This window comes from Narcine bancroftii, chromosome 5 (genome assembly GCF_036971445.1).
Source record: "Narcine bancroftii isolate sNarBan1 chromosome 5, sNarBan1.hap1, whole genome shotgun sequence".
Classification (NCBI taxonomy): Eukaryota; Metazoa; Chordata; class Chondrichthyes; order Torpediniformes; family Narcinidae; genus Narcine; species Narcine bancroftii.
The window spans coordinates 238789666-238810385 of record NC_091473.1 but is presented as its reverse complement, the minus strand read 5'-3'; the positions used below and the strand labels follow the sequence as shown (position 1 = coordinate 238810385).

General features: G+C 42.7%; 1 protein-coding gene across 2 annotated transcripts; it reads left to right on the top strand.

The window, feature by feature from the left end:
* The first annotated feature begins 14857 nt into the window (after positions 1–14857).
* Positions 14858–20091, top strand: LOC138765080 (serine/threonine-protein kinase pim-1-like). 2 transcript variants are annotated; one of them, XM_069941773.1, is made up of 6 exons: positions 14893–15286; positions 15480–15586; positions 15724–15774; positions 16124–16490; positions 18398–18574; positions 18741–20091. In XM_069941773.1, the coding sequence occupies exons 1-6, from the start codon at positions 15202–15204 to the stop codon at positions 18908–18910; spliced, it is 957 nt and encodes a 318-aa protein (XP_069797874.1). In that variant the 5' UTR covers positions 14893–15201; the 3' UTR covers positions 18911–20091. The 2 variants fall into 2 exon arrangements, 1 of the variants encoding a protein (XP_069797874.1); XR_011358465.1 differs by lacking the exon at positions 18741–20091 and having other exon boundaries at positions 14858–15286; positions 16124–16906; positions 18398–18483.
* Positions 20092–20720: the final 629 nt, after the last annotated feature.

The following is a 20720-nucleotide window of genomic DNA, read 5'->3' as shown; positions in this document are numbered from 1 at the left end:
TATTTCTCTCCGTATCTTTGCCGATTCTATTTTTTTTCCTTCCAGGCATGAACACCTTCCTAAAATAATGACCCAGGTAGCATAACCCAAATGCCATTTATCTAAAACTATGGACAAACTTGTGCAAATGATCACCAGCAGGAGTTCATTCAACTTAAGTTTATTGTCACTCGCACCAAGATGCAGTGATAGAGGTTGTTTTGTGAGCAGACCCAGAGAAATCTCGTAGAGTACATAGAACAAAACAAAGGTACAGAATGCAAAACTGCAGAGTGATCAGTTGGTGCAGAGCAAAGGCAACATTATTTTATTATTTTGGGATTTATTCAAGAGTCTGGTAATATTGGGAAAGAAATCACCTGGAAGCTGGTGGAGCCCACCATTTTGCAAAGGAATTTTACAACAATCAGATGGAGAATTTTTTTTTGTCTCATCCAGATTTTAAAAAAAAACTATCACCTAATTCACTACATATTCGAGACACTTGATCTATGGGTGATCATAGCTACAATATTGGTGTGCAAATGTTGACTGTCCATTTCTCTCCATGGATGCGGCCTAATCTGCTGAATTCCTCCAGATTTTCTGTGATTGCTCAAGATTGCTGTTAAATTTAAATTTTAAATTTAGACACACTTAGGCTCATGAGCCTGTGCTGTCCAACCACCCCAATTAACCTATAACACCCATCCATTTTTGAAGGGAAGGAGGAAACTGGAGCACCACAGAAAACCCGGGGAGAATATACAAACTCCTTACAGACTGTGCCGTATTCAAACCCAGATCACTGGTGCTAAAATAATGTTGCACTAATTGCTAGGCTTAACCACTCTACAGATCTTGTGTATTCTCATAGATCGTTTTTTTAAAATCACATAGAAGGAGGCCATATTTTTCTCTAAAAATAGACTTTATTGGCAATAAATTATTTATTAAAAAAAGAAATCAGTTTAAAGTGTCTTTGCACCCTTAGTGTCGTATCCATATATTTCCATGATTGTTACATTTATTTTCTATTTAGAAGAATTGCCTCCACTGTGGCATATTGTCATTAGTCCCCTCTCTGTTGTTTGAGGGCCTTCCCCTCAGTTTCAGCCCCTGAACACCCAGTAATAGAAAGACTCTAGACTGTGGTCTTTCCCCACAGAGCCTTCATGTTGGCTGTGCCACACCTCACTGTGTCCCTCAGCACGTACACCTGCAACATGGAATGGGCCAGTCTGCAGCATTCCCTCACCAATATCTCTGTGGGCTGAAAAACCAACAGGTTTCAGGCAAACCAGAAGGTGTCTTTCATCAAATTGATGGTCTTCTAGCAATTCTGGATGTCTGACTCTGTGTGCTTCCCCAAATCCGAGAGTCCTGTGTCATACTGCTGCTGGGGATGAACAGTGACAAGGACCTTTGCATCCTTCTCCACACACTCTTTGCAAATCTGCATTCTGCAAAGAGGTGGACAACTGTCTCCACTCTGCTATAGTCATCTTGGGGTATAGTGGGTAATGTTCCAGTTAGACAGGAAGGATTGAATCAGGAGGATTCCTCTTTCTGCCAGATCCGGGGGCTTGTTCATGATCAATGGCATTGAGGCCATCAGATGACATGGACGGCCTGCTTAGGGAACCATAACACCGTGTCCATCGAGTCTTTATCTCTCAGTTTCTGCAGAACCCTCTGTGCTGACCACTGCTCTGATGGACTCTGGTAAAGTCTGGACAAAACTCTTCCACAAAGGAAAGGTTGCGTGGTAAGTTCAGCTGACTGGGACATTATACAGCAAAGGGGCGAGAACTATCCTTTGCCACTCCAGGGACAGGAAAACCTCAGCACATAGCAGTTACTGGTGCACTTATACTTTGGTCCCATGCACGACCTGATGCAGCCACACACGAAGGTGGTCATCATCCTGATGAGAAAGTTGGGTACACCCTCGCCCCCATTGTCTAGTGACTTGTACATGATGACCCTTCAGATCTTTCCATCTTGGATCCATGCCCCCCCCTCCCCACCCCCCACTCTTGTGGCCACCAGAGCAGTCTTCCGGTTCATAGGAAGACTTTTGGCCCATCAAGTCTATGCCAGATTTCAGAGCATTCCAATTCCCTTAATAATTTTCCTGTAGCCCACTCTCTCTTAAATTCCCATCAGCTACCCTCCATCACTCCTCCCAAACCTCCTGCCACTTACTAACGCTAGGGAACAATTTACAGTAACCTACCTGTATGCTTTTGGAATCTGGAAGGAAATTGTAATATCTGGGGGAAAATCCATATAGCGAGGACATAGAATCTTTACTTCAGCTGAACCCAAGGCCAGAATTAAACTAGGCTGGCTGGAGCTAAGTGATGAAACACTCCAGCTGTCCCATGGTGCATCATATGTTACTATATAACTAAGAATGTTTTTTCCATTCTGTTATCTGCCAAGCATTTAGATTGCGTACTTTAATAATGAAAAGTAGTGAAATTATTACTTTAATCATTTTAATTTCTTCACTGGAAATCTGTCTGAAGATTCCATGAAACTGTGCATGTTAAGCTCGATAATATGCTAATTTGAGCCATATTATGATATATCTTGAATCAAAGTCATTATTGCTTCAGCAAAGGAAGTTTTAAACACTGAAGAAAATGTGTATATTTAATCATGCTTGTTTCATACTCAGAATGAAATTTACTGCCTTTATTTCTCTAATTCCTGATTTAAAATAGTAATTTCTGCATTTGTCGTATCTGGCTATGAATTCTAGATGCAACTCTAGCAAAATTTCTCATAAGTTTCTCGCCTGGAAAAAGACTCCTCAACGATAAAACTCATTCAGGGACTCATTTAAAGAACTCTTAGATTTGCACTTTCTTGATTTTTTTTTTCCCCTCTCTGTATAATTTACATTGCTTTATTTGTTCATGTGTGTACCTTGCATACATTTTTTTTGCACTACCAAGAAGTGGTAACTCTGCCTCACCTCCAGGAAAAAAAGAATCTCAGGATTTTATGTAATGCCATATATAGTGTATGTACTCTGACAATAAATCTGAAATCAGGTTTCTGTCCAGCATTTTTCTTGACTTGGAAAATCTTTCAAGAAGAAATTGATGCATTATGAAGCATTGCTCCTTTGCAGTAGTCACTTTAATTATATTTAAAATTCTGCTGGTGTCTCAATTCTCAATTTAGTCTCTCACTCTCTCTCTCCCCTTCCCTCTCACAGTGTTTGCATTCCAAGAGGCAGTCAATCATAGATAATGTATGCTCTGGTAATTCCTTTCTAATCTTAACTCTTTTAAACTTAATTCTGTTGGCCAACTCACCTTTTCCTATCTGAATCATCTTTTTGTCATTTGTAGACCTACTCCAAACAGAAGCAAGTGGAGAGGGTTAGAACTTGGGATCCCTTATTTCAGAACATCTCTCCTGGATGTAGCATGTTGGGGCAACCATGAAGAATGCACGCCAACACCTCTACTTTCTAAGGTCTGAGGAGATTACAGGTGCACTATGGAAACTAAACTGATTGGTTGCATCACGGCCTTGTATGGTAATTTGACTGCTCAGGATCATAGAAGGTAACAAACACAGCCAGGTCTATCGCAGGCTTTGACCTCCCAACCATTGAATGAATATTTGTGAATTGCTGCCTCAAGAAGGGGATCCAACCTCAAAGGACCCCTGACACTCTGGTCACAACCTCTTTTCTCTACTACCCTCAGATGGAAGATATAGAAGCTTGAAGACCAGCACCTTTAGGTTCAAGAACAGTTTCTTTCCAACAGCTATCATGCTCTGAACATTAATCAGAAGCACCTCTGACACCACAAAAGTACTATCTGCATTAATGCTAAGTCATGATTTTTGTACGAGGCAAACCATGAATATTTATTATCTTTTTTTTGTATTTGTCTCTTTTTAATTGAACTAAGTATAATTATAATCACCACCGTGACAGAGGTGCACCAAAGAAAAGGTACAAGGACTGCCTAAAGAAATCTCTTGGTGCCTGCCACATTGACCACCGCCAGTGGGCTGATAACGCCTCAAACCGTGCATCTTGGCGCCTCACAGTTCGGTGGGCAGCAACCTCCTTTGAAGAAGACCGCAGAGCCCACCTCACTGACAAAAGGCAAAGGAGGAAAAACCCAACACCCAACCCCAACCAACCAATTTTCCCCTGCAACCGCTGCAATCGTGTCTGCCTGTCCCGCATCGGACTTGTCAGCCACAAACGAGCCTGCAGCTGACGTGGACTTTTTACCCCCTCCATAAATCTTCGTCCGCGAAGCCAAGCCAAAGAAAAGAAGTATACAAGTGGAGTTCTTGTAGTGCATTTTTTTTTACAAGGTATCTGTTCAACTGTAGCAAGTCAGAATTTTTATGCATAGACACATTGTACAATGTATTGAACAATAGAATTATCATTTATTTCAACAAAATCCATGTAGAATAGCTGGTGAACATACCAATAATTAGGAAATTCCTGAGTGGAAGCTACAGCACAGCCTTTGGATCATGAAAACATTGATTGGCAAAAACCTCATGGACTTAATTCACAAATATTCTGGCCTGACAGCTGATGAGGTCTGGGTGTAATGTCAACTACTATCAATCCTCTTTGGGTCAGCACTGTTATCCATTTCACATTGGGAGAGCCCTGGGCAGTGCCAATGAGCTGGGAGTCAGATGACAAAAGGCTCAGTCCTGAAACATTCAGATCAGATCAGAGGCTATTTATTGTCAAGTAATAAAACAGAAATAGTACATGAAATTGCTTTTAGTCTACACAAAGATTCCCCATTAGCATTAGCATTGCCTGGGGCACCTTACAATTGCCCTGCGCTACTTACATTTGCCTGGTGCCCGATACATTTGTCCAATGCCTCTTACATTTGCCCGGCACCCTTTTGGTTACTTTTGACTTCCTATGGATGCTGCATAACCTGCTGAGCTTCTCCAGCATATTAGGGCAGCATGGTTGACGCAGCAATTAACAGCACCAGGCAATCGGGATCGGACTAGGCTTTCAATTCCATGCTGTCTATAAGGAGTTTTTTTTGTTCTCCCCGTATCTGCATGGGCTTTCTCTGGGGGCACGGACTCGTGGGCCGAAATGGCCCAATATCGTGCTGTATGTCTAAATTTAAGACTTAAATTTAAAATTTAAAAATTTAAAAATGTAATCTGTGTATTGCACTTGACACCAACATTTACAAATTTTCTTAATTCCAGAAGACTATGCCTGGGAGCATGCACAATATAGTAGGTTCCAGACCAAAGGCAATTGTCCATTTCAATGCATGTCTGCTCCATTGTGTCAACAAAATGGCTCCAAAAATATGTAAGAGCGTGGGCAAGAGCAGATACCTACATTTTCAGACCACACCACTGGAATCCTCCTCTAATGAAGTGGAGAAGAGCAAAATGTATTTACATGAGCTTAGAAAGTTATTTAGACCAATAGCATTACAGTGAAAGTAAGTTACATTCAATATCAAGAAAAAAAAATACCAGGGGCATGGAAAAGGTGCCACAAAAGATTGAATGATTGATAAATGCGATGAACCCCATTGAAGATAAATTTAATCTCTCAGTAGTCACACCATCGGCACAGTTTGTTCCATGCTAAATATTCCATCTCAAACCTATTAATAATTTCTATCAATATACCCAATCACACTCTCACATACTTATCACTCTCTGCCTCCCCTCAACTCTGCACACTGCTGGCTATTAAAACATGGAGGGTATATCACCTAGATACAATATAAGACATTCACTGACGCATTTTCCTCTCACCAGCAGGAGAAAATCAAGATGTACCTATCGATTCCAAGACCAACTACATATTATGAAAAAGAAGATTGAATTTCTCATACATTATCCATCTTCTTTTATCCAACCAGTGCTTCATATCATCATATCTTGTGATTTACAATTGCAGATGCACCCCTTATCTGACCCTCTGTCAATATGACAATTCATTTCCTTTTTTTCTGATACCCCACTGCTCCCAACTAAATAGTGGACATTGGGTGAAGGAGAAGGCTGCAATTAGTTTGGTAGCTTTGGCCTCCAGCCCAGATACTGACACTATGCCCTCTCTAGAAAGTAAATTAGAGACACGTTGCACATGAGATGAGTCATCAGGCTCATAGTTCAGTGTAGGGGGGTACTGGTAGCTCAGTTTATCAACTCCCTGAGCACAGATGCACGAGTTCCACAGATGAGTACTTTGTTGATTCAGCCACAACAAAATAAAAATGTGATAGACATGCACAATTGTGGCTCTTGGAACATAGCAGGCCTATCTGAAAGACTGTCTTTAGTATAAAAATACATGGATGGAAATCCAGCTCTAATTTTATACATGTCCAGGACCACTGAGTCAGAAACATGTGGGGTTTGGAAAGATGGTTTAGTAACATCAAATCCTGGTGGAGATGTCATTCATTTCCTTCTTATCTCTTATTTTCTTTTTACTTATCCAATTGTACATGTCAACTATATATTTGTCAACTTAAAATTAGAAATTAAACACCTGATAAAACTCAAATCATTTTTATGATACCAGGTTAACAGTTTTGGCACAGCGTTGCCTTGGAAAATGTAAATCTCATTAGTGTGCCTTTGCACAGAAGACCACAAGGCAACTATTGTTCAGATAAAATGACACAGAAATGAGCAATGGTCTGAAGATAGGCAGGAACTGCACACATGAAACAAAAGGTTCTATTATTACCATTGTTGGTAGATACAAAAGATATGAGTCATGAAATTAATATGGCCCACATTTCATTTACATTGTGGTTCAATAATAAATGGGTTCTGGGTGTCACTTTGATTAGTAACCTTGAGTTTGTCCCTAAGCTGGTTATATTTATCATTTTGTTAAGTTTGATCCATTGGTCCCTAGATCTATTGGACCAACCCAGTGAATATCAGATATGAATGGGTCACCTTTAAACTCTTGCGAATTCAACATTTTTTCTATTAAAATAACTGCAGAATCTTTTGAATCTTATAGAGATTCAGTAGTTTATGTATTCTTACTTAGGTCCTCTTTAAATATTGCACAATTCATCTAAATAAATGTTTCACTGCATTGTTAAATATTATTTAAATTTATTTCAAATTAAATAATTTATGGATGAAGGATTATTGTTGTTTCAGAGGAAAAAAATTATGCAAATACTCTAGAGTACATCAGCCAATTGCTATAGTTTCTAAGCAGTCATCTTTAACTGTTATTTGTCATTTAAGTTGTTAACATGGATCATTACCGGCTAACCTTTATTGTGAAAAATGTATTATAGGTATCGTGGTCTTGATATGACAGTTTTACTCTCGCAGTGAGATGTGTTGTTCTTTAATAATGAATAACAAGGCTCCTCTAAATGTTTCAAAATTGGTCACGCATGTGTTTTCAGATAACATGAGAGATCTAATGTTTTCTGCTGCTTATTGAAATACTTGTACATGATTGGGGAAAGAGATATTCATTTATATCAATTTTTTGTCAATGTCTCCTTTCTAAACTTTTTCTGAAGGTGTTGTTACTGAATACTTTTATCTACACTTGAGTCTGGATGGGGGACATGCAGTAGAGATGGGAGTGACATCTAAACTTATCTCACTGACAACCACAAGGACATTGTGGGCTGGCAGTGAGAGGAGCTCTCCTGCTCACATCTTTCGTGTATGATCAGAATATCACCTTGCCCGCAAGATGTCTACGACGGGGAGGCCATACTTAACCTCACTCTTTGCAGACTGTGGATCTGCTGAGAGTGTGTGGAAAAAGAGGCAAGGTCTTTTTCACAAACGATCCCAGCAGCGTGGCAGGGCATGCGGCCTGGTAACCAGGATGTTTACAGAAACAGGCATCCAGTGCTGCTGGAAGATGATCAACTTGGTGAAAGCGGCTCTTTGGCTCTGCTTGAAATTTGTTGGTCTTCCAATACCTTGAGATGTCAGTGAGGGAATATTACTGACTGGCACAATCCAGGTTGCAAGAATATGTGCAGCCAATGCAAGGGCTTTGGGACTGGGAAGGACCACAGTCTTGGGTCTTTTTTGATACGGGGCATTGAGAGACTGAGACCAATGGTGGGGTAGAAGATAACCCGGGGGGGGGGGGGGCACATTAGTGACATGGTATGTAGTAAAATAAAGCATTACCACTGCAATGTACAGTCTCAAAATATAGTGTGTATAAAAATATAGCACTGAGAGTGAAAAGACTTTGCACTGTTTTGCTTTGTAAATAATTTTTTTCTGAATAAAGTTTATTTTTGAAATTAAAAAAATTCTGTTCTCATCTTAGTCAACAAAATAGTAAAATAAATGAAAAACATTACAATGTACTGAAACGATATGTACACACAGATATGATGCTTAGAATGTAAGAAGGACTTTGCACTGTTTTCATTCTGTATGTAGCTTTATTCCAGAAGAAGGATCAAGGAATAATAGATTAATAGATTAGAATTATGGTAACTTACTCGATCATATTTCCTAGTTACATTCATGCAAGTGTATACCTCAGCAACTTAATAGAGAACACCTATGATAATAGGGCAATGTTCTAGCAAGATAAGAGCTAGACAATAGTTTATCAATATTTATTATGTAAGGGTTGAATCAATATAAAAACATATTAACAGAAGTAGGCCACGAATCTAGTCGGCCATTCAATGAGCTTCTAGCTGATCTGTATGATAATTTCAATACACATCCTGGTTGCATAAATCCGAACAGCTTTGCAGACATGATTAGCATAGGGACAACACAATTAGCATTGCACTTAGCGCAACACTGTTAAAGTGCTAGTGACAAGGGTTCGAATCCAGTGCTGTCTGTAAAGGAGTTTGTAGGTTCTCCCCGTGTTTGTGTGGGTTTCCTCCCAGGTGCTCTGGTTTCCCATCTTCAAAAACACACAGGGTTGCAGGTTAATTGGGTGTAATTGGGTGGCATGGGCTGAAAGGGCCATGTCTAAATTTAAAATCTAAATGTAAAAAAATGCTGAACTTGGTGAACAAATATCACCAATCTCAGTTTTAATAAGTTCAACTGACTTAGACTTGACCCATTTTTATTTGGGGAGAAGGGTCTAGATTTCCACTATAATTTATGTAAAGACATGATTGCAAAGACTGTCTCCACTTTTACACCCTATTGTTGTTTGGAACTTGTGGTCCAGACAAAACAATTCCTTTCAGTCTACCCAAACTAAATGCATTAAACATGCCAATTGTATCAACCCTTAATCTTGTATAATCAACCAAATTCAAGTCTGGTTTATGTAGTTTTATAGTTTAACTCATTTAGTTCTGGAATCATTCTGCTCTTCTGAGGAACAATATCCACTACAGAATGCAATACTCCCAATGTGGTCTCTCCAGGGCCCTCATAAGTGCAAAATAAAGACCATTCCTTTATTGTTCAGCTGGCATCATGTTCAGCACGGACACATTCTATCAAACTTCACATTAAATCCAACATTCCACCAGCCCTTTTTAAAAAAATTTCTGGTGATAATGTAACGATTTCTTTACTTGGATCCCAAAAGCTTTCTACTCACCTTTGGTTCCTAGTTTCTTATCATCGAGAAAATAGACCTATCTTAATCGAAAATTGGCAATCTACTTTCTTAGAATGAAACATAATTCATTAACCTGCTCACAAATTAATTCTTAGAAGGTTCAGTTCCTATCTATACAATGCTGCTAAAATGTAATGTTTTCAGCAAACTCATTGGTAAATATACATTTCACTTCTCCTTCATGCAAAATATTTACGAATGTAGCTTGGTAAACACTTGCTATCTCTATTCCAGGTCCATACTTCCAAATCAATTCCCTTTCCAAGTCAGTATGTTGTTTTCAGGTCCCTATAATCTGTCAAATATCTTCAAGGGCTTTTGAAAGCCTTTAAATATCAACGATAGGTGGTCCCCTCTCTAAAAGACTCAACCCAATTTACTGGACATAGCAGGATCTCCCTCTTCTCTTCCATCAACACATTTAATAGCAAAACATAAAAGCTGGAATCTTGATGCTGGACGTACTCGGCAGGTCTGACAGCATCCAAATGTTTCAGATCTGAACCCCTTTTCAAGACTAAAATAAAATCGGTAAAATTATGTATACAAAGGGGGGAAAGCTTGGGAAGGTGACAAGAGTATAAAGCAGAAAGTAAGGGAGTTGGAGAGTGACAGAGGGTTTGGGAAATAGTGATGTAATGATCAGTCATGCTACCCCATGGAACAGATTTCCATGATTCCCTCACAAATGATGTAAGAATTATATAGCTATAGTCCCTTTGTTTAGCTCTTTTACTCTTTGAAAAGAGTGAATTACATTGTCAATTTACAAGAGAGAAATACTTGTTTAAATAAGAAAGGATTCATTTCCAATCTTTTATGTTTTTTTTACACAGCCACTGTGTTCCAGGAGATAACCTTTTTTGCAGTCTAAAGTTAACTGCAGGCATTCTGTGAACAACGGGCTCGTGGATAGCATGTATTGATGACGCTCGTTGCAAGTCCTGCCCCTTTAGTTATCATATTTCTGGTATGCTGTCTAAACACGCGTAAGGAAATGGAGATTTCGAGTTTTGGCCGTTCTTGTGTGACCAGTAAAATCATGCAAATTCTACATTTGACTGATCATTTCTATGCATGGATAGAACGCACACCTGTAGAGTTCCTCCAACATTCCTTTGTTTACCTGGCAATTTTCAACCCTGAATTGATGGCTTTTAGAAGATCATGACAAAGGCATAAATAATTTCTTTATCTTGGAAGTTACCTTGTATTTTGCATTTGCATCATTTCTTTATTTTTATTTAGATGGAATTTATTATTCACTCAACCTGCTTTTTTTAACTTTTTTTCATCCTTTTGGTCCCTTGTAAAGGCCAATCCAAAGAACCAACTTAGTAAGACAGGCATTTCCTGATTTTCAATTGCATTATTAATAAAGGAATTGTCAGTTTAGGATGGAGATGAGACATTTCTACTCTTTGGAATTCTCGCCTCTAGAGAACTGTAGAAGTAATGTGCTGGAAGATATTCAAGGCAGAGATTGACAAACATCTGAAGTTATGAGTGTGGGTAGGGAGTGAGAAAGTGAAGTTGAGACCAAGATCGGATCAGTATGATCTTGCAGTCTCAGGGCCGAGTGGCCTTCTTGTGTTCATATTTCATTCACTCTTCAAAGCATTGTGAGAAAAAAAAGACACGCTGTCTCAACTCCCCTCAGAAATGTTTATCTTTTTTCATTCAATCCATTTAATTTCATACTATCTCTTCCATTTCAGCAGATCTGTGTTGATTTTCCATCCAATTTATTTTATTTTTTTTATTTTTAGCTTTATACTACCCCTCACTTTCTTTGTTGATCAAGGCTGGGCGATTATATAAGAACTCATCCCAATTAGCAGAATATGCAAGTATTGAATTCACTCAAATGCATTTTTTGAACTGCTCATCCATAGTTGAATGTTCAATTATGATCAAACATAAATTTGGTGTTTGTCTGTGCCTGCACTGCTCTGCATAGCAGAGATCTTGAATTTTTTTAAAGCTCATTTTTATCCTAAAGTCTGACAGGTGGGGGTGACCATTCTGGGGTGGTCCACTGGTGAGTAGATCTTATATTCCCTGGTGATTTAAGGAACATGATGCTCAAGAGCAAAGGAAACAAGAGGTCAGTCAGCTCCCCCGAGAGGGGAAAAAAAAATTAGAGAGCCAGTCACCCGAGACGTGGCTACTCTTTCACTAGTTGACTACAAAATGATTTTGAAGATAAACTCGAGGCAAATTTCTAGCCTACCCTCAAGCTGATGACACAAGAGACTGCAGTCTGAAGCAAAACAATGCAGGGACTTGGCCCAAAACCTCGACTGTCCCTTTGTCTTCATGATGGTACCCGACAAGCTCAGTTACTCCAGCAGCTGGTTTTTTTGTTTGTGTGATAGAGAGAGAGAGAAAGAGAAGGAGGGAGAAAGAGAGGAGAATAGAGAGAGAGGGGGGGAACCATAAGACACAGGAGCAGAAATAGACTATTCAGCCCATCAAGTCTACCCCACCATTCAATCATGAGCAGATGGATTTTCCCACTCACCCCTACTGCCTGGCTTCTCCCCATAACCTTAGATGTCCTGACTAATCAAGAAACTATCAATCTCTGCCCTAAATATACCCAGTGAAGTGGCCTCCTCAACAGCCTTTGGCAACAAATTGCACAGATCTACCACATTCTGGCTGAAGAAATTCTGACCTCTGTTCTAGCCGGACATCCTTTAATACTAAAGTTGTGCTCTCTTGTCATGCATTCCTCCATCATGGGAAACAACCTTTCAACAGCTACCCTCTCCAGGGAGAGAGAGGGTTGGGAGGGAGGGAGAGAGAGGGTTGGGAGGGAGGGAGAGAGAGGGTTGGGAGGGAGGGAGAGAGAGTGGGATGGAGACTGGAGACAGTAGGCCCTTTCAAATCAAGTAATTTGCCCGGTTAGCGGCCAGTTCGAAAAGGTCCAACCCGGTCAGCATGGTACTAATTCTATCAGTTAAACTTAACCTAGGTCGCGTCCACCAGGTTACTCTGGTGGCCGCTGCTGCGAACGCCACTCTGTTTCACAGCAGTGGGACATTGCTGGGGAGGGTGGTGTGCACAATTGACAGGGTGGGTGTCAATTGACAGTGGCGGTATTGACTGACTGGGGGAGGGTGACTGTCTGTGGGGGTGGTGTCTAACGGGGGTAACTGGCAGGGGTGACGACTGACAGGGGATGGTAACTGACTGGAGGGGGTAGTGATTGACAGTGGGTCGTGATTAACAGGGGAGGGGGCGACTGACTGTGGGGGTGGTGTCTAACAGGGGGGTGATTGGCGGGGGTGGCAACTGACAGAGGATGGTGACTGACTGAGGGGGTGGTGATTGACGGTGGGTTGTGACTAATGGGAGGGGGCGACTGACTGTGGGGGTGGTGTATGGTGGGTGGTGTCTAACGGGGGGGTGACTGGCGGGGTGGCTGACTGCGGGGGGATGGTGGTGATTGACAGTGGGTCGTGACTAACAGGCGAGGGGGCGTCTGACTGTGGGGATGCTGTATGGTGGGTGGTGTCTAATTGGGGGTGACTGGCGGGGATGGCGACTGACAGGGAATGGTGACTGACTGCGGGGGGGGGTGATTGACGGTGGGTCGTGACTAACGTGAGGGGGGGGGGAGGCCTGGGAAAACTGACTACCATTAGTTTCCGCTACCGCGTCATGGGGGAGCGCAGGATCTCCCTTAAATCACCGGGTTGGCAATTTGATGAGTCGATCCCCCTGCAATTTAAAAGCCCCAATAATCACACCCGGGTCCCAGGAGGGCTACCCAGGTTCTGCAGTTTAAATGATCCTATGCCAGAGAGAGGAGGAGAGGGAGGGAGAGATAAGAGTAGATTGGAAGAGAAAGGAAAATGGAAGCAACAAGCACAACTCAGTTCAACAAATTTTCAGTTATAAAGACACTCCCTACAACACTTCAATTATAGGCTTTGATTCGCACACATCAAACTCCACCCATCAGGATTTGAGTCTGATGTCTCAAGTTGTAGTCATCTGAGTCCACCCATCTCCCAGCCCCGCGGAGAGAATAAAATAATCACTGAAAGGACATTCCTGAGCTCTGATGCGTTGCAGAACTGCTTGACCTCCATCGACTATCCCCGGCTCTGGAACAAGCTTCTCCTGCTCCGACTTGCACCTGATCGGGGTGGGGGGTGGAAGAGGCAGCTTTTTTTTTGTGATTCATTCCCACATGCTGAAAGGCGGCGGCCACCCAGATCGAAAGTATGCCAAGAATGCGGCATCTTTCTCACCAGCGCTATTCAAAGCAGATTTCCAGCGCTCCCTGGTTTTCCCAGAGGCGACACATCTCGCCGCGCAGCCCAAAAATCCACAATTAAGCCTTCAATTTGGCGGGGAAACATTTGAGAAAATCTTTTAATTTGGCCTCATTACTGATCATGTGTGTGTGTGTGTGTGAATGGTTACAGGGGAGGATTCGGCGGGAACTTGCAGACTTAATGTGCACACCCATTAATGATAGCATTTCTCAATTGATACAGATTCTTCGCGCAAAAAATGCCTTGTATCATTATTTTGGAATACTCGATGCACCTTGCATTGTTAGCAGAAAATGCAAGTTGTTTCTGTACTTGTACGTATCAAATTATTTAATGCTATTTTATGCAAAGATTTTACATCACTGAAGTATTTTGAACATAGGTCGATTTCCACGTCACTGGCTTGTGTTTAAAACAATCGTTGACTATAAATCAGTGCCCATCGATTGTTTTTGATAGTCTCTACCAAAATACGGGGGCATAACGATGTGCCTTTTCTATAAATTACTCTTCATTCAAGTATCACCTTACCACTTATGACTTACAATGGGCCTGCATTGTGGCACCAAATAGTTTTCATGGCATCACTGAACTATCAAATCCCTTGCACAGCCAGAACAAAGATGGCTTTTCCTAAATATCTGGCATACTTCGAACGCCTGTCTGTGCAGCTTCAAGCAGGCGATTTGCTTGCCTTCCTCCATCGCACGTAAAATTGCACAGGCGTGGGTTCCCCAGGGAAGGAACCACGCCGCCCGCTCCCCTTTAAAAATATTTGTCCGTCGACAGCCCGAGTGGCTCAAAGCCATTTGTGCGCAGACCTCCAGGAGGCATTTTTGTTTTGGCGCGTACTCATTCCCGCCACGTCGAGTCTAGTCAATTTCATTCTCTATTTTTCCCCTCCTTGTGATTGGCAGAGTCGTTTCCCCCGCCTATTTCCTCTGACGTCCTTGAAATAGGCGTGACTGCAGGGAGTTTGGATGGTGTGTGGTTCGCTTGTGTGTTTTTACAATCTGTATATAGTCGTTGCTAGTAGCAGAGCGCAGCAAGGAAGCGAAGGGATTCGGCGTGATACGGATCTGCTCCTGTTCATTTTTTTCCTTCTCTCCGACTTCAAAGCGGATTTTTTTTTTGTTTGAGCTTTAAAAGGAATTTGATAATTCTGCTGCATTTCATTCCCGGGACATTGGGGAAGCATTGAACACCGAACGGTGCGATCGCAACTGTGTTTGTTACAACGTGGTGTCTTGATCACAGCGGGCTTGTATTTTGGTGGAACCCCTCCAGTCTTCATTCGACGTCTTCCATCGAGGGATGCTACTTTCAAAAATCGAATCTCTTGCTCATATGTACTCGACATCAAGTGTGGATATGCCGGCGAAAATCCAGTTGCAACAAGGTACCTAGTGAGGCATTTCTCGCACGTTCACGGAGTCTCCCTGCTCCAGTCGGGAAGGGGGTTTATGCCATGACGGTGTTGTCGTTAACCATGTGGGAGATCGGAGACAACAAAAGACCTTGTGAGAATGGAGACCCGACTAATTTTCCCTCCTCTCTCCGCCCCCCCCCCCATCCTTCTTTTTCTGTTACAGTGAAAGAGCGGGAGCCCTTCGAAAAGATTTATCAAGTTGGGTCTGTCCTCGGGAGCGGTGGCTTTGGAACCGTTTATTCGGGGGTTCGAGTCGCAGACGGAGTACAGGTAATTCATTTTTTTTACTCCCCTCGGTGGGGGGGGGGGGGGGCAGATCTCCCCGTTCGGTGATTTTAAGGCTCTTAAAACTTTCATTTGGACCCGCGCTGACTGAATGGAGCATTTTCTTGTTTGGTATTTTGCAGGTCGCTATTAAACATGTTGCCAGAGATCGAGTGTCAGAATGGGCAGAATTGGTAAGTCAAGCATTTTGCGTGTGTATTGGCGGCGATACCTTTATATAAAACAAGGAACTGCTTTTCAAAACAAAAATTGCATTTAGTCGAGATGTTTATAATTTTGCTTGTTTGGGGGGGGGGGGCGTCAAGAATCACCTTTATAAGGTGGGAACTGCTTTTTGCATTGAGATGTGTAATTTGCTTGTAACTAAATTGGGGAGACCCCTCTATCAAAGATGTAGCTTTTTTGCTTGCATGTAGTGGAGATGCGCTTAAGTTGCCTGCATGGTTTTATGTCTTAGAAGAATTGCTTTTCCATTTGGAGTCGGCGGCTCAAACCCCGTTTGTATCTTGCTTGTTGGTGCAGTCTAATGGAGCGAGGGTTCCCATGGAGATTGCGCTACTGAAGCGGGTGGGCGCCGGATGCCGGGGTGTGATCAAAATGCTGGACTGGTTCGAGAGACCCGACAGCTTCATCATCGTCATGGAGAGACCCGAGCACGTCAAGGACCTGTTTGATTTTATCACCGAGAAGGGGGCCTTGCCGGAAGACTTGGCCAAAAACTTTTTCCGCCAGATCCTCGAGGCGGTGCGCCACTGCCACAACTGCGGGGTGGTCCACCGAGACATCAAGGACGAGAACATCCTGATCGATATGAGGACGGGGGAGCTCAAGCTCATCGATTTCGGATCGGGGGCTCTGCTGAAGGATACGGTCTACACGGACTTTGATGGTGAGTCACTCAGCTTTCCAGCCAATTCTTCGAAAGCCCCTCGTGTGGGTGGGTGTGACCTTGGGTGGGGGGCTTGGATGGGACAGAAAACTCCCATTGTAGGGATGGGATGGTTCAGGTGGTTACCCGACGGTTCAGTCCCGGAGCGTTTTGTTATTGTTCGATGGGGTTTGTTTCCTTATTTGGCCGGTGATGCGGCCGGGGAGGGGAGGGGGAGCCGCTTCTCTTCGGGAGGCGTTCCCATGCTCGGAATTGTTGCCGCATCACGGGAGAGGGCGGTCAGAGCTCGGGGGCTCTTGAGGTAATGCGAATCACGAGGGATGCAGCGTAAGAAAGAACTGCACGGTGATTGGGAAAAAGAAGGAGCCGAGTTCAAACAAAAACACAATAAAGCCGCTGCCAGTTGCAACACTGCGGTGAATCATGAGACCCGAACCATTTATATAATTAAAAAAAATTCTGCTGAGTATTTAAAAATGAAAAACCTCTGCGAGGTCCAGATGTCGCCGGGGGGAGGGAAAGTAGGAATTGGAGCAAGTTGAACCCATCTGGAGGATACGGGCACGCGGACAAAACGATACATTGTCAGCGCCAAGTCGTGTTGCGGATAAATATTGTTACACGGTTCCTGTGAGCAGTGCTGGGGTGGACGCGCCTCGGGGGGACGGTGGTGGTGGTGGTGGTGGGGGGGGGGTCGTCTGCTGGGAGGGAGAAGGAAAATGAGCCAGCGGGGGTGGGGACGAGCCCTCCTCAACCGGTCGGAGAAGTGGGGAGTGGGGGGGTTCCAGGGAAGGAAGCACAGATCGACCTGCGCCGGGGCTGGAACCACTAGACGGCGCGGCTTGCCCTTGAGCAAGACTGCAGCTTGGCAGCGGGCCACCCTTTTGTTTTTGGATGGAGCTCGCTTATTTATTTATCTGCTGCGTAACCAAATGTTTTGGACACGAGGACCCATCCTGGAAGAAAGAGCGTTGGCAAATGTCCCGCGTCTAGTTCGTTTTTTTCCTACTCAACATCTAGCCAAGGGAAGGTGTTGTTTTGGGGGAAGGGGGTTGCATTGAAGTCCCTTTTCCACCCCCTCCCGTGTCAAGTGGCCGATCGTTACTTAATTTTAAACGCGAGAAGCCAGCCAGTGTCCTCTGGGGTGGGGGAAAGAGACTCATTTCTCGGGCGTTACTGGGAACCCATCTATTTAGACCACAAAAGGGTCGGGCAAATGCCCCCCCCCCCCCCGGACTTGGATCCCTGTGCTGGGTGGGAGCCATCCCTTGCTGCGGCGATGCGCGCGTTGAGGAGGCTGCGCCGGTGCGGACAGGTTCCCCGGGTGGCGGCGGCTCCGTGGATGCCAGGAGGGAGGGGGGGGGGGAACCACGCAGCCTGGCTGCAGTTTTAAACGAGCGACTTGCGTGCAAAAAAAACCGTTAGTGTAAATCCCTGATGTTGGGCGCCACCAGTCGGCGGGAACTTGTGCATTTTACAACTGAAAGTTTGTAAACAAAAAGTCACATGGCAAAACGAGTCGCTCACTTGCCGGTTCACCCAACAGAGGAAGCACGGGTGAACCGCAATTCTTGCATGCTCCAGAGATGATTCTGATTGAGCTTTAAGGGCGTATTCCTTTTTACAGGGAACCTGCAAACTTTCGAGCCTTTTTTTCTAAACCTGGGAGGAGAATTATGCATGCACACACAGTGCAAATGATGGTGCATTCCCCCCACCCCATGCATCAGATTCCTGGATGAACACATTTTTTTTGCACACAAGCCTCTCGTTTAATTTATTGCAAGGGGGTTCATCCATAAATGTGTGCCGCTGCGCAACCATGAATTTCACGACCTTGTGCTAGGAAAGGGGTTAGATGGCCGGCAAACAATTGTTTTATCTCTTTTTTTATTAATGATTCGCAGGTACCAGAGTGTACAGCCCACCCGAGTGGATCCGCTACCACAGATACCACGGCAGATCTGCGACCGTTTGGTCCCTCGGCGTACTTTTGTACGATATGGTGTGTGGAGACATTCCATTCGAGCAGGACGAGGAGATAATTCGTGGGCAGTTCTTATTCAGGCGGAGGGTTTCTCCCGGTAAGTTTGGATCGGGTTTAAGCAGGTGGATGTTCGTTACGATGGGGGATGTTGAAATATTCGTCGTAACGTACTCAATTCTGCTTTTATATTTAAAAAAAAATTTGGGAAATGTGCAAAGAATAATTGGAACCATCTGCTAATTCAGATTCTTTTTCGGTTTCAGAATGTCAACATCTCATCAAGTCTTGTTTATCATTGAGGCCCTCTGATCGACCATCGTTTGAAGACATTATTAACCACCCCTGGATGCAGAACAGTGTTTCACAAGATGCCATTGGACTAAGATTGCATAGCCTGAGCCAAGAGTCAGCTGAGATTACTCAAGCAAATTAGAATTTGTGAAACCAATGAATTGATGTTCTTATATCTTTGTCTGCCTTTGGAGGAACCAAATACTTGCCTGGTCGGATTTGCCAGATTTCATGGCCTTGTGATTTAATGGAGTGGGTGAAGGAAAAACATGACCCTATCCACCTCCATTCCAGTTGTCATAATAAACTTGAATCGTGCATTACGACAAGCCTGACTCTTCCTCTTTGAGTGCCTTTTATGACCACTGGATCCACTAACTTAAAAGAAATAATACTTGAACTTCTGCTGCTTTTGTGTAACTTCTCTTCGCACAATCCTCAAGGACACGCAAACAGACTGGTCTGATTAAGCCACCACCGTTAATAACTTCCATATCTTTCAATAAAATACTGTAGACAAAGACGAACCATGTCACAGGATCATCACCACTAATCTCAAAGCAATTGACCTCAACTCTTGTGCAGTCAACTTGTCCAATACACTCAACACGAAGCCAAGGCACGTCATCATCAATGCACAACCAATGCAATGAATGAACTCTAATTTGTATATGTGCACATATGTATAAATTATATATAAATATATATATAAAATGTAAATATTTTTTTGAAGTACTGGTTACAGCGGTCTCTGTGCTGTCATGTTTACCTGTTAATTTATTTTGAGTGAAGTTTCAGTTTTTTTAAAAAAGGGCAGATATATAAAAGTTTTGACTTGTGGGTTTATTTATTTATTTATTTATGGGCAACTACCTTCCAACAGACTTTGTTCATTCCACAATAATTATTTGGTCCCGTAAAGACCCACAGATATTAATAAGATCTTGTCAGACTTTAGTTTGTTCAGTTCACTCTGTTTACAGCCAAAATTATATGATGTAATTAAAGTAAAATTCCAGACTGTAAATATGACATGAGCTCTTCCGTTAAATGCATGTTGTACTGAATATGTATTTACTGTCTAGACCATTTTTGATGGGGATGGGAGGGTTGTGTGTTTTTTTTAAGTGTCCTGTGGGCTTGTATGGGTTAAGTTTACCACTGCAAAAATGATTTGTTTTTATTGTATATAAATTTACGGTTTGGTTGCATGTATGCAGCTTGGAATCTGAACGGTCAATTCATTAGACATGTAAATTAAATAGAACGGAAGAAGTTATTTTTATACGGCATTTCAAATAAAACTAAAAATTGGCTTAATAATTCAGTGTTGTAAAATGCATATTGAATTTAATTGACCAGGAACAATGCCTGGAATTTAGGCCCTGATCTCCACTGTAAACGATGACCAAGTTTGGACTTGATATGACCTGAAAATTCATGTTTCTTCCTGTAAGTCTCTTTCATACCTGATTTCATTACTAGACTGGGTAGCCTGTTCCAGGCTAGTCTAGTAGACATTTTTACTCTTGGAAAAATATCACTACTATTATCGTGTCTCTCCTTAGCTTCCATAAAGTATACCCACACTCTCCAGAGCTCACATGCCAAATACAGACAGCAACCTGCTAAATCTCTTCTATACTTGTGACAAAACCTGGGCTGACCAGTCTCAGGCAATACTATATATTGTTTTAGATGGTGCAATGTGACCTCACTCAATGCCCTAATTGAATGCAAGCATTCACCTTCACTCTATCCTCTCTCAGCCCTGCACATCAATGCTACCATTAACTACCATATATAGTCAATACAGAATAAAAACACCCCCACCCTATTTTTGGACCTGGCTGCCCACTGGATCATCATTCTGTGGACTTCAGTACCAAACACCCATCAGGACTTGGTGCTTAACACAATTAAAAGCAGTGTGTTATAGTCAATGAACCCTA